The sequence below is a fragment of the Desmodus rotundus genome, chromosome 7 (assembly GCF_022682495.2).
Source record: "Desmodus rotundus isolate HL8 chromosome 7, HLdesRot8A.1, whole genome shotgun sequence".
In the NCBI taxonomy this organism is placed as follows: Eukaryota; Metazoa; Chordata; class Mammalia; order Chiroptera; family Phyllostomidae; genus Desmodus; species Desmodus rotundus.
The window spans coordinates 21,661,147-21,674,181 of NC_071393.1; the positions used below are offsets into that span (position 1 = coordinate 21,661,147).

General features: G+C 56.0%; 1 protein-coding gene across 3 annotated transcripts in view; it reads left to right on the plus strand.

Annotated features, from left to right (window-relative positions):
* The window catches only part of PKNOX2 (PBX/knotted 1 homeobox 2), a 285,563-nt gene that overhangs the window by 218,006 nt on the left and 54,522 nt on the right, over positions 1–13,035 (plus strand). For all 3 annotated transcript variants that reach the window (XM_045192863.3, XM_024557448.4, XM_045192864.3), the window contains one exon: positions 6,476–6,615. In XM_045192863.3, coding sequence (XP_045048798.2) covers positions 6,476–6,615 — 140 coding nt within the window. The remainder of the gene's footprint in view (positions 1–6,475; positions 6,616–13,035) is intronic.

Genomic DNA, 13,035 nt, shown 5'->3' on the forward strand with positions numbered 1-13,035 from the left:
CCTGCAGAGGCGGTTGTGGGAGCAGAGGCCCCAGGATGTAAATCTCAGGGCGGGTTCAGACAGCCCTGCACAGGGGGTCCGATCCGGTACCACGCAGGGGCAGGTGCTACACTGGAGACAAGGCCAGGGTCAGTGAGCAGGCCCAGGCCTGCGGCAGTGCCCTCCCCCCCAGAACATCGGCCGTGTCCCTTGCTGCTTCCCACCTGTTCAGGCCCAACCTCCTATTTACCAAATGACTTCAAGCCCTGACCTCCCCCAGGTCCTTGGACTCCCTCCTGGTCAGGAGGAAACCAGATCCCTCTCTGCCGCTGGCCCTGGGCTTCAGGGAGTACCCACTCCTGGCCAAGCCCAGCGCGGCCCCTAGTGGGCAAGGCCTGTGCCACCTCCTGTGTCCCGTGGCCTGGTGGGGCGGGCCCTGGCTGCAGGCAGCTCTCACCCTGCCTGGGGAGGGCGTCTGCTGAGGAGGACATGCTAAGAAGCTGCAGGCCTAGGTTGTCCAGGCTTTGCAGAAAGGACCCTGCGAGAAGTTGGTGGGTTTAAAGTCACAGAGCAGGGCCATCTGTGGGGGAAGGCTGTACGCAGGGGGCGTGGAGGATGTGGGTGCTGGGGTGTCTCGGGCAGAGTGTGGGGCTGCATTCAGAGGGGAAACACCCACTGTGTGCACTGCACCCTCATTGTGGTCTCCCGCGGCTCTGGGAGGAGGCGTTAGCAGCTCCAGTGTTATCTGAGGGGAAACAGAAGCTCAGAGGAGCTGAGTCTCTTGCCCCAGGTGACATAGCTAGGGTAATGTCACCTTCCACAACACCGCGGTGCCCTCTCCCACTCCCCTGGGTGCTTATACGGGCAAGCAGCCTGTATGAGCAGGGGCAGGGTCCTTAGGGTAGCCCACGTGACAGAAGCAAGTGGACGTGGGCTGCAGGCCACGTGGATTACATTCACGTAACCCCACAAGCTGAGTGTCTTCCAAGTGCCAGCTGCTCTGCACACACCATCTCCTACCTCTAACCGCCCCGGGCATTACATATTGTGGCGCCGTTCTGCAGATGAGGCCCCAGCTCAGAAATGGCGAGCAACTCGCCCACGTCACGCAGACAGGGAATCCAGTTCCTTAGATGCCCTGCGGGCACTTCAAGCTGCATCCCATCGTCTCCAGCTCTGGGCTGGATGTCACCACGCCCCGTAAATCGGGGGCTGTGACTTCTGTGTTGTAGCCTGAAGCACCTGGGCTCAAGAAGGTAAATCAGTAGCTAAAAAGGTACCATTTGATGAAAACGCCCGCCCACTCTCACCAGCCATCTCTGCATCAGTGGATACCTGGACCCTCTGTGTTGAACACCAGGGCTGCACAGGAAACAGGAAAGACGGGTCCCTGTCCTCCAGGGTCCGCTGTCTACGGGCTGAGAGAGGCAAGGAAGCAGACACAGCTGAACCCTATGGAGGCCCAGAGCAGGGGGCCTGGCCGTCCCTGATGCTCAGCCAGCACCCAGTGAAGGAGGCGGCGATCCCCATGAGGTTGGTGGGAGAGAGGGAGCATCACCGACATTTCACTAACGAGCAGACTGAGCCCCAAATGATCGAGTTGCACATCCAAGGTCGCCGAGCAGTGAACGGCAAAGGGGAATTCAGTTCTGTCTCATGCCAGGGTCTTCTTCAAACTTCCTATGGGGTTCTAGAAAAACCTGGTGTTGTCCCCATGCTGACCCACCTGCTGCCACCTCCCACGAGCAGAAGAGAGGAATTCTGAGTAGCAGCTGGCAGCAGGCAGTGGCCAACCATGATTGGGTCTGGGCACCCTGCAGGCTTGGGCTTCTCAGGCCTCAGTTCCCCCAGCTCCTCCATAGCCTCCGAAGGAAGTAGCCCTGAGCCACCTTCGATTAACAAACCACCCGTGCCTTCCTACTCGGGCTCCACGCCAAAGCACTGTCCTGGGGTGGGAGAAGCGGGGACCGCGGTGGGGACCGAGTGAGCTGGGTGGAGACCCAGGAGCATGTGCTGCGAAGTGAAGCTTCATTCTGACTCCAGTGCCCTTCCTCTCTGCTATCCTTTTCACCTGGGGGTGGGGGGGGGGGGGATCTTCCCATGCTCCTCTTCGGAGGAAAGTAATTACATACAATAATTCACGCGGTGTGATTCCATCAGAACGCCCTTGGCTGTTCCCCCAACGTTTGCACAAACTGTCTGTGTTGTCTAGAAGTTTCTTCTCTGTGGGCTTCGGGCTCCCCACACGCAGAAAGGGGATCACACTAACCTATTGCAGGGGGTTGTGCTGAGCACAAAGCTGCAGAATCGTGTCACCAGCTTGTTAGAGCTGATGTGCCCACTCCGCCCCACGATGGCACAGGGGTGACACCTAACAGAAGAGAAGGCCTCCGTGGGGCATCCCAAGAGCAGTAAGAGCTGCTGAGGTGGGCAGGTAGGCGTGCTGCTCTCTGGCTCCCCCTACGCCACCCCCTGGAGCACCTCCAGCTCATGTCCATGGTCAGACTGCACCGTCAGCCCCTCCAGATTCTGCATCCCTGCACACACAGCTTACAAACCCCCAGTCTTCCCACTGCGTTTTAGGATGGGGGCAGGGTCAGGACGTCCATCTCCAGGTGCCACAGACCAAGGTCAGTCAAGGCCCTTTGGCTCCCAGCTTAAGGCAGGCCTGGGTCCAGCTGGAGGACAGAATCCAGCGGCTGTAGCATCTATGGAGGCAGGAGTGTGGAGCGGTGGCCCAGGGTCTTTGCCCAGAGAAAGGACCCTAGGGTTAGAGGAGGCTGGACCTTAGGACCCTGTGTAGGCTCTGGACACAGCCCCACAGCTCCCAGCGGTGGCCTTCCAGGGAATGCTGCCACCCCCGCCCCCATCCACTAGCCATCGTCCTGTTCTCTTGATTAACCCTCATAGCCCGCATAGGTGTTACCCCTGCATTTCACGTATAAGGAAACCAAGCCTCCAAAAGTTCAGGGAGTTTGTCCCAAAATGTGTAGCTAATAATTAACAAAGGAGCATCAAACCCAGGCATGGATCCCCTGCTCCTTCCACTCTCTGAGGCTTCTCTGATCTTCCAGAAATTCCCCCAGACACTGTTTGCGTGTGGCTGGCCCTCCTCCTCTGCCCTGCCTCATTCCCCTTGTTGAAAAGGGCCTGTCCTCCAGTCTGTGTGGTGCCCCGCCCACACCCCCGTCCCGAGTTTGCTGCCTGCGCAGCGGGTGCGGAGTGCGCTGTGGTCTCCGTGGATCACGGCAGACTGCCTCGCATTTCACCTGTAAACGGGCTGTGCAGACAGAGGCAGAGATGCCTCGCTTAGGAAAGAAACACATCCTGGGAATCTTGTGTTAATAACAGCCATCACCCCTCCACCTGGGGAGCACTTCGAGTTTCCCCAGCACTGTTGTTACGCACGAGGCAACGCCTAGCCCGAGCCGCGCCCCAGCGCTGTGCAGGGGCGGGGGCAACTAAAGCACACCCATGGAGTCCGAGCCTGCTAGTGTGGGAAGGGACTTCAGATGTCACCTACCCCAGCCACCCAGCTAGAATGCTTCCTTACCCTGCACAGGGGCCCAGCTGATCAGTCAGCCTCCGCCAGGCCCAGCCAGTCTCTGGGAGACAGCCTGTCTAAGCCTTGGGGAGCCCCAAGGCTTGGGAGCTTCTTCCGGGGGAGCCCAAGTCTGTCTCAGTTCAGATAGACTTCCTGCTCTGCTGGTAGTTCCACCCTCTGAGCTCACTGAAACTGGTAGAATCTACTCCTTTGTCCAGCTATTCGAAGGGGGCTCTGGTGTCTCTCCATCGTCCCCCTCTCCCAAGGGGTGCTGTCTCTCTTACACAATTTGGATTCCTCCCCACACTCCTCATAGGATGTGGTGCAGAGTCCCTTCGCCTAATTGACACTCTTCTGAATGTGCTTTCCTGCACCCGTTCCGGGCCGGGGACTAGGAGCTTCGTGAGAACGGTGCTTCTGTTATCACGGCCTCGCTTAGCCTTAGTTCAGGTTGGTTTTTCCGTGCGTGTGTTTGACGGACGTGCGACACTTTGGACAGAATGGACTGGCTGTCAACCAAAACACTGCTGCTAAGCCGGGTCGCCCCTGTGCTGCACTTACGTTACTGTTTTGTTTTGTTTTTGTGGGGTTTTTTGACCGAAATGTTAGAAGTGGTAAGTTCTGGCTTCTTAGATGGAAAGGAATCTTATTAGACTCAGCACGTGGCCAACATGTGTGAGGATCTTCCGGATCTCAGTTTCACGTCACCCACATTTGTTGGGCATTTCTGCAGATGCCCTCTAAGTGGCTGATAGAAACACTGAAGAAGAGGGCTAAGCGGGAAGCACAGAGCCCTCTCCCAGAAGCCTGCCCCAAGCTGCCATCTGTCTGCGCTCTCTTGCCCTCCTTCCGAGGAGCTGACTCATTCACACTGTTGTCCACCCAGGCGCGTCACTCCGTGTTTCCCCAAGGATATCATGGGAGGTGCTGTGCTGAGGTCACTCGCACCACCCACCCACGTCCACCACCTCTTGCTGACCTGCCAGCTCAGCAGTCGTGCTAAATGCAGAAGCTGAGCTCCCTTAGAGCAGGCGCTTGGCCTCGTGAGCCCGGCACGGTGCCCAGGACACGGTAGGGGCTCAAGAAGCACTGAGGAGACAGTCGGTTGCCCTTGTGAATGAAAGAAACCGGCTCAGATCAACATTGGCAATATTTAGTATTTCCGATTCCACCTTCTCTCTGTTTCCACAATTGGAACATTTGTTTCTACGTTCTTCCTCATAGCATCTCGCTAATACTTGTGAACCCTAAACGACAACCAGTTTGCTTACTGATAAGAAAACAGGAGCTTGGGAAACTTCAGGGATTTGCCCAAAGTCAGAAGTGAATGCCGGGAGGCAGTGGGATTCAAGCAGTTGTCTGCCGGCTTCACGGTACCTCGGTGCATGTCCAGCCTCTCGTGCACTGAGTTTGGGGACGTCCCCCCGGCTTGGTCGACAGTGACGAGGACATTCCATCCCAACAGAAAAGTGATGGGGATGCAGCAGAGTAAAGCAGATCTATTTCTTTTATAGTCTCAGTCTCATTCACTAGCCATCATTCATTAATTCAATTCATTGATTCGACAGATATTTACTGAGCATCTACCAGTGCCAGGCTATTCTGAGCCCTGGGAATACAATGGTTAAATCAAGCCCTTTTGGAGCTTAAATTTTAGCTGGGGTGGGAGGGCCAATAACTCAGCAAGTAGCTATGTAGTTCGTGGTCATGCTAAGAGCGACGAAATAAGGCAAGGAAGGGGGCGAAGGGGCTCTCTTTTTCTCTGGATACATGGCTTCTGAGCAGAGACTAAGTGAGGAGAGGGAGACAGCAGCTGTCTCGGGGACATTGGCACCAGCCATACTGTGCCATGTTTTTCTTCCAGAAGGCAGGGACCTAGACCACATGATAAACTTTCTGGCTATAAAATATCTAATTCTTTCAAGGTGTATTCATTCATCTATTCACTCATGCATTTTCTCAGCAAATACTAAGCATCTCCTCTGTGCCAGCTGGGTGCTGGGGGCGAAGGTGTGAACAGAGCTTTAGTGTGGGAGTCAGACGGGCCTGCGAGCCTAACAGCATGGGGGGGGTGGGGCTTGTGCAGCAAGAGCGTCCCACTGCCACGGACAGGCTGGAGGAAGCACCAGCGGAGACACGTCAGCACTCATGACCTCTTAGGGACCCATCTGACCACAGGAAATATAAATGCATTATATTCTGTACTGATGGTTAGCAACCAATTTAAAGCCATTTAACCATTTCTCCAAATAAAATATACAGAAAACTCAACATATGGTATTAAAAGGAGTTGCTCTGATTTTTTTTTAAAATAGGGCCCTAGAGGCACCTTCTAAAACATGTAGCAGGACGAAAACAACTGCTGTAAATATGTGCTATGGTTAAGAACAAAGTCTGCCATTGTCCATCAAAATCCGCTGATCTTCAAGTGCCCGGGTAAACCGAATCTGGAGGATCATTCCGTTTTCCCTCGAAACCATTGAAACAGTTACCTCTGGCTAGCGTTGAATGGAATAGACCTCTGCCCAGATGAGAACTGACTCAGCTAATCTTTCCTCCTCTTCGGAGGCATCAAATCAAACTTCACACTGCCCAATACGTCCCCGGTGGCTCATCAGCACGGTTTAAAGCGCCATCGCTCTGGTTTTTTCTGCTTCTGGACAGAGGTCGCCACCTCCCCTTGCAGGAAGATTCATCTGTTTTAAAGTGTGCTCCTGCACCCCCGGCTTTGAAGGCCCTGTGTTGTTCTCTAGAACATTCTCACTTGAGGAAAGACGTGCTTTCTTCCCGCTGTAGCACATGCACACTCACAGATCCCTCCACACAGCTGTTAGCCGACCCCCCCCCCCCCCCCCCCCCCCGCCCCGGGCCAAGGCGGGCTCCCAGCTCCAGCTGAGGAAGCAGCTGTCCTGGCCACGCTAACCCGCCACCTCCTCTTTCTTCTCCCCGCAGATGACGGCAACTGCTCAGACACCCTCCAAGGCCCAGGCCGTCCACATCTCCGCCCCTGCAGCTGCTGCCAGCACTCCCGTGCCCAGCGCCCCCATCGACCCCCAGGCCCAGCTGGAGGCTGACAAGCGAGCTGTGTACAGGTAGGTAGGAGAGCGTCAGCTGTGTGGAGAAGCCCCCCGAAAGGCCTCAGGCCGGAGCTGTGAGAGAGGAGATGGCAAGGCAGTGGGTGGGCTCATCAAAGACAGTGGCCAACAGCTGCTCCCTTCTCGGCCTTCTCTCTTGTATCAATCCAGAGATCCCTCAGCTGGCCACTGTGGGTTGATGCTAGCTTTCTGGAATTGTCTGTGATACTTTCTGGGCAGTATCTTCCGGAAGCAGCCCTCCTTCATCCCAGCTGGGAAGATGAGCCTTAATGAGCCAGAAACCCTCAGCTCAGCAAACGGCAGCTGCCTGGGAGCCCCTCCCTTGGCTCCTTGCCTTTTCGTTGCCTTTACTCCGACAAGGGCACTGGGTACCTATCACACCATCTAGGACTCGGCATCGTGCGGATGTAGCATGCCTGAAAGCCACTGGCAGCGCTTGTCAAAATGCATGTTTGGGGCTCCCAGCTCTGAGATGCTGCACCAGTAGGTTAAGCTCTAGGAAGAGGAATATGAACTCGTAAAAGCATTCCTGGGGACGCTCATGCAGCTGTTCCTTGAACCACATTCTCGTTCACGGTAATCTCTGGTTTTTAGCAACAGGTGTTGTGTGCAGCTGTGTGGGTTCTGGCACCTTCCCCAAATGCGGAGTTTGCTGAGAGCAGGAACTCATTTCCTCTTGCTCCGCCCCAGCCCGTGCCCCCAGGGCTGGGCCCTGGATGGTCCAGAGCGGGGGAGGAGCTCAGGGAAAGTCCCGTTGATGTCTGTGGCTGGTGAACAGCTGGAGTCACCTGAGGACGGGCCTGAGTGGGGCTCCAGCAGGCACCGAACTCCCACTTGTCCACGGGGAGCACATGGCACGCTCGGGTCTGAGGCTGGAACCTTGCTCACGTTCGTCATGCGATCATAGACGTCCACGCGTCCCGGCGAGCTCGGCTTACCTGCAGCTGGCACACACTGCGGCAGGTGCTAACGGCGCAACCTGTGCAAGGGGCCACCCAGGGTGGATAGGAAGGAGATTGATTCCTTCCTCCTCGCTCCCCCCACCCCCAAACGACAGCGCCTTTATGGTAATGGTGGTGATTATCACTGTTATTATCATCGTCATCAGCATTATCTTTAGTTGCTCAGGTGAGCTGAATGCCTCTAATGCCAACAGTCGGGAGTTCAGAACAGTGGGCTCTGATCCATAGATCCTGGCCCAAGGGTCCCTGCCAGGCCTGGAGGAACAAAAAATCACTGTGCTGGCTCTCCCTTCCCTCCCCCCCCGCCCCTCCGTCCAGTGCACAGGCCTGGCTGCCTGCAAGCCGTGTGCGTGCTCTGTCTTGGGCCCCAGAGAACACCACGATCTGGTCACAATCCCCATCGGACAGACTCGAAGGTGGGGGGCAAGCCAGCACCGCCTGTCAGGGACTGGGCATGCCTGTCATCTCTCCCCTCCTTCGTTCACGCACTTCTATTGAACCCCTCACTGTTGCTATGTGGAGGCCCCGTGCTGGGCTGCTGGGGAGAGAGGAAAACCCTAAGAAGATAAGCGCATGGGTTCTCTGCCTCTCCAGACGGAGCTCCAGCAGGAAGGCCTCACGGAAGAGGCCACGTACGAGTGTGGTCTCAAAGGCTAGCAGGAGAGTTCACCGGGAGGAGCAGCGGGTGGAGTAGGGCCTTCCAGGCAGCAGAGAACCTGACGTGTTCTAGGCATGGCCTGCAGCCAGAGAGGCTGGGTGTGGGGAGAAGAGGCTTCATGGCCACCTGTGAGTTAACCTGCACGGTGGGCTGGTGCTTCTGTGGTGGGCGTCCGAAGGGAGAGGAAAACGACATGGCCTCTGGAAACTGTCTGATGGTCTGATGACTTGGGGTACAGCCGTGATACCCCATGTAGATCTGCTACTCAAAGGGCAGCCCACAGCGGGCAGCCTGGCACCACCTGGGAGCTGATTAGAAATGCAGGATCTCAGACCCTACTAGGGCCTAAGGGTTGGTGATGTGCCCATAACAAGATCCCAGACGATTCGTATGCACGCTAAAGCCTCATCCTGGGCACCAGCGCCGGGCCCCTGGGTGCAGGGACCTGGGGTGAGCACAGATTGGAGTCTGGAGAGACCCCTGATTAGTGCTGCGCTAGATTCTGAGCTTCAGTTTCATGGCAGAAACTCGTCAGCAGGTTCAAGACACAGCCCCGTGCGCGTGCCTGGCACCACGCCTGGCACGAACCGTAGAGGTGCCCTGGCCCCCACCAGTTGCTCCCTGGTCTCCATAGCCCTTCCCAGGATCCCAGGCTCCTTCCCCACCCAGGCCAAGCTGCAGGGGAGACAGGCGGTCCTCAGTGGGAAGTGTCCATTGGGACATCACTTCTTCCTGTTCGCCTTCACACCCAGGCTTTACCTTCTCCCACCAGGCTGACCCCCCACAGCCCTTGGAGTTTGCCCAGCCTCTCTGCTCTGCAGCCCCTGCCCGCCTCCTGCCCCAGGGTCCTCTCTGACAGCCACACCTCCCCCGTTAGTGCCAGCTGTCCTCTCTGCAGCCCTTTGAGATAACTGGGAGGGGCCCTGCCCTCTGCAGGGTTGGTAATTTTAATTAGACCTGCCTGCCTGGGGCAGCCTGGCTGCTCAAAGCACTTCATGGAGTTGGCATTTCATGTCAATAAAGGTAACAAGACCCTTTCAATTCAGATTAGTGCCCACACTGACTTTTGGGAGCCCCCCACCGCAGCCCCTCCCAGAACCACAGGTGAAGAAAGAGTAGGGGAGGCCCCTCCCTGCCAAACCCCTCCCCCCGCCCCGCCCCCTCCCTGGCCCCCCGCAGGGCAGCATGGGGCAGTGCGACAAAAGGGAGGGGCTTGCGAGGGCCCCTGAGGTTTTACTTGTGCCTGAGGCTGCGTTAATGACCTGTACCGGTTCCCTCGGATGCGGGCACTGTGCGTGTGCTGTGCGCACGCGTGCGCGGAGGGGTAGAGGGGAGGCCCCGTCGGTCTTTAATTGGATCATACCAGGGGCGTCATCTGGGCTAATCAGCAAGGCAGCTTGGAGTCCCGCTCAGATTAATGACTGCAGTCTGATCCGCACAGATCCCGTGATTGGACGCACGTCGTGGGTAATTGTGTTTGTGCCCAGGAACGATATTGAGAGGGGGCCTGAGGAGGAGGCCCCTTGCACAGTGGGGCCTGCAGCCTTGGACCCACTGAGGCTCTCCTCCTCAGTCCCCACCTCAGCCTGGGATTTTCCCCGAAGAAGTTACAGTGTAGCCTGGGCCATCTCTCGTGCTGGTGGACCTGTGCTGGCCAACCTGGTGGTTAGCTTTCCAGCTACAGCAACGCAGAGAAGGGCCGAGAGGGTGAGGTTAACTCAGCGTTCACTCTCCCTCCTCCCCTCCATCTCCTCCCTTCCCCTTTGAAGTGAGTGGGTTCCCATGGAAACTGCAATGTCCTGGGGAGCAGGAGAGGAGCGAGGCAGGGAGCTCGGCCTGGCCAGGTGCGAGTGGAGGAGGAGGCTGGCTTTGCTGAGACTGCTCTGAGGCTCTGGCGTTGGTTCTCACCCCTCAGGCTGAAAGCCTCTCTGAGATCCCAGGAAGTGCCCGCCCGGCCTGAAGAAGTTGCCTGTTACTGATGGGAAGCGCTGCGTGGAGGCCTGAGCACTGAGAAAACAGCGGGGCGGTTGTGCTTTGCTCCTCCATTAACAATGCCAGAGATCTGAGCTTCAGATCAGTCGCAGAGGGTGAAAGCCCGCTGCAGCCTACAGGGCGACCCTCAAACAACACAGGGGGTTAGGGGTGCTGACCCCGGGCAGTCAAAAACCCCAGTATGACTTTGACTCCCCCAAAACTTAACTACAGTCAGCCCTTCGCACCCACAGATTCAACCGACTGCAGAGAGAACACAGTACTTTTGATCCTCGGTCGGGGAACCCAAGTTGGGAATGCAAAAATGCTGTTGGCGTGTGACCCACAGTTGGTTGAATTGCGGACAAAAAAGCCATGGATACGGAAGGCCGTGTATTTATTGGGGGGAAAAATCCTTGTATAACTGGGCCCGCGCATTTCAAACTCGGGTGTTCAAGAGTCGGCTGTATTTTTCCTTTGTGGCATTACTCACCATTGAATTGATTGTGTGAACATTATTTCTGTTTCCCCCACCAGATTGTTAACTCCGTGAGGGCCGGGCCGGGCCTGTGTCTGTTTTATTCATCGATTTATCCCCAGCACATTACATGCCACCTTAGAGTCAGCAGCTTGGCTGATGTACCAAATCAGTGCTCGTTGAATGGGCCCGTTAACTGGAACAGGCAGTACCCCGTGTACATGCCATGGTCCTAGGCGGTGTGCTGGCAGCCTGGCTCTCGGGGGCGAGGGGAGAGGAGAGCCCTGATTTGGAGCGTTTGCCAATCTCCACGGTGTAGATGCCCGCACCGTGGCCCATTTCCAGCTACCGATGGGCTGCCGCTAAGCAGAGTTGGGAAAAGAGGCTCAGGTGGCTCTCGCCTGCCTCAGGTAGAAACCCCACTCAGGTGGCCAAGTTACAGGTGCACAGTGTCTGTGTTTAGACAGCTCAGCACATCTACAGCCGATTCTTTGGAATGGTTTCACTCCTGTCTTTAGCCATGACCCTGCACTCCTTGGTCTTCACCGGCCTGTCTGGTCTACTCCTGGTCCTGAATTTGAAAGGTTCTCTCTTAATGCATTAATACTTAGAACAGTGCCTCACACAGAGTTCGTGCTTCGTAAGAGTTCACAGTTGTGACTTTTCTCCTTAAACCCAAGGCAGTGAATTCTCTCCTTTCTAGAGCGTACCCGACACTGTCTTTTCCTCTGCTCAAGTAAAGCTTCCCCCTTCACCCCCAACTTCCCCACCTTCTCCAAGTCGATTCCAAGCCTTTCCTGCTTAATGCACGAATAGCTTCCTTCCCGGCAGCTCCAGAAACGCTGCCAGGCATCCCATCACTCTTCTGCCTCTTTATTTTCTCAGCTTTCAGAATTGTGACCTTTCCTTCCAGCACTTCCAGCTCTGCCTCTCTCCGCAAGCCACACACTCAGGCCTCCCCTGCTCGTGTGTGACCTGCTGTCCCATGCTAGTTCAATAAAAGCAACACGATCTCTAGAGCCCCGTTTACATTATGCCTGTTCCTTTCTCACTCAGACCGGGTCCCTCCAGAACCCACACTCATCCGGGGAGAGGTCAGAGCAGGGCAGGGCAGCGTCCGCATGGCTCCCTGGCGACCATCCTCTGAAGGTCACCAGAGTCCCAGGCGTGATCGGGGCGGTCCTGTAGCTCGAGGTGCCAACGCCGCAGAGCGGCCATGCTGGGCAGTGGGACAAGCTCTAGAAATAGACCTGACAATAACTAGCTTTGTCACCTTGGGCACGTTAACCTTTCTGAGCCTCTTGTTTTCTTTTTTAAAACATTTTTATTGTATTTTTTCCATTACCATTTACTCCCCTTAATACCCTCTTCCACCTCCACCCCCCTTCCCCCACAATCACCACACTGTTGTCCACGTCCATGAGTCCTTTTCCTTTTCTGCTCAATCCCTCCACCCCCTAACCAGTGCCCCCAGCGCTGTCAGCCTGCTCTCTGTCTGAGTCTGAGCTTCTGTTTTCTTACCTGTAAAAAGAAAATAGCAATAGCTAGACTAAAATTAGATCTTATATGACAATACCTGACATGCAGATCAGTGTTTGCTAGGTAGACTGGGGGGAGGGGTTTGGAGTGGAGGGGCCAGTGTGTGTCCCCTGGGCTGTTTGAAATGGGAAGGGGTCGGGTGCGTTCAGACAGGTGGGATCCAGGGTTAGGATCACGGCATTTGGATTCAGACTGCCTGGGCTTGCCTTCTGACTTCACAGCTGGGCACTAACCCTGTCTGAGCCTCCTTTCCTCATCTGTAGAATAGAGCTAAACACAGTGCTCTCTCTCCATCAGGGTCCTCACGAGGGTTCAATGAGGTGATGCATATAAAGAGCTTGGTAAAGCATCTGGCATATGGCCCTGGCTGGGTGGCTCAGCTGGTTGGAGCATCATCCCATACACTAAAAGGTTGTGGGCCCGATTCCCAGTCAGGGCACATACCTAGATTATGGGTTCGAATCCCGGTCAGGGTGTGTACAGGGTGGGGGGCAACTGATCAATGTTTCTCTCTCCCTCCCTCTCTCTAAAATCCATAAATGTATCCTCAGGTGAGGATTAGTAAAAAGAATCTGTCACAGGGCGAGCCCTCTGCGGGTGGTAGCTGCTATGAGAAGTCTGCGGGGTGCAAGCAGGGCTTGGTCAGGCTGGAAAGTAAATGCTGAGAGGCGATGCAGCAGGAGTCAAATGGGAGAGGGCTCCCAGACCGGTGGTCCTCACCCTGCCATCCAACTAAACGCGCACCGAGCTCTGCTGTGTGTAAAGTGTCGCAGTGGGTTCCAGGAGGGGTCCTCAATAAGGAAAACTCA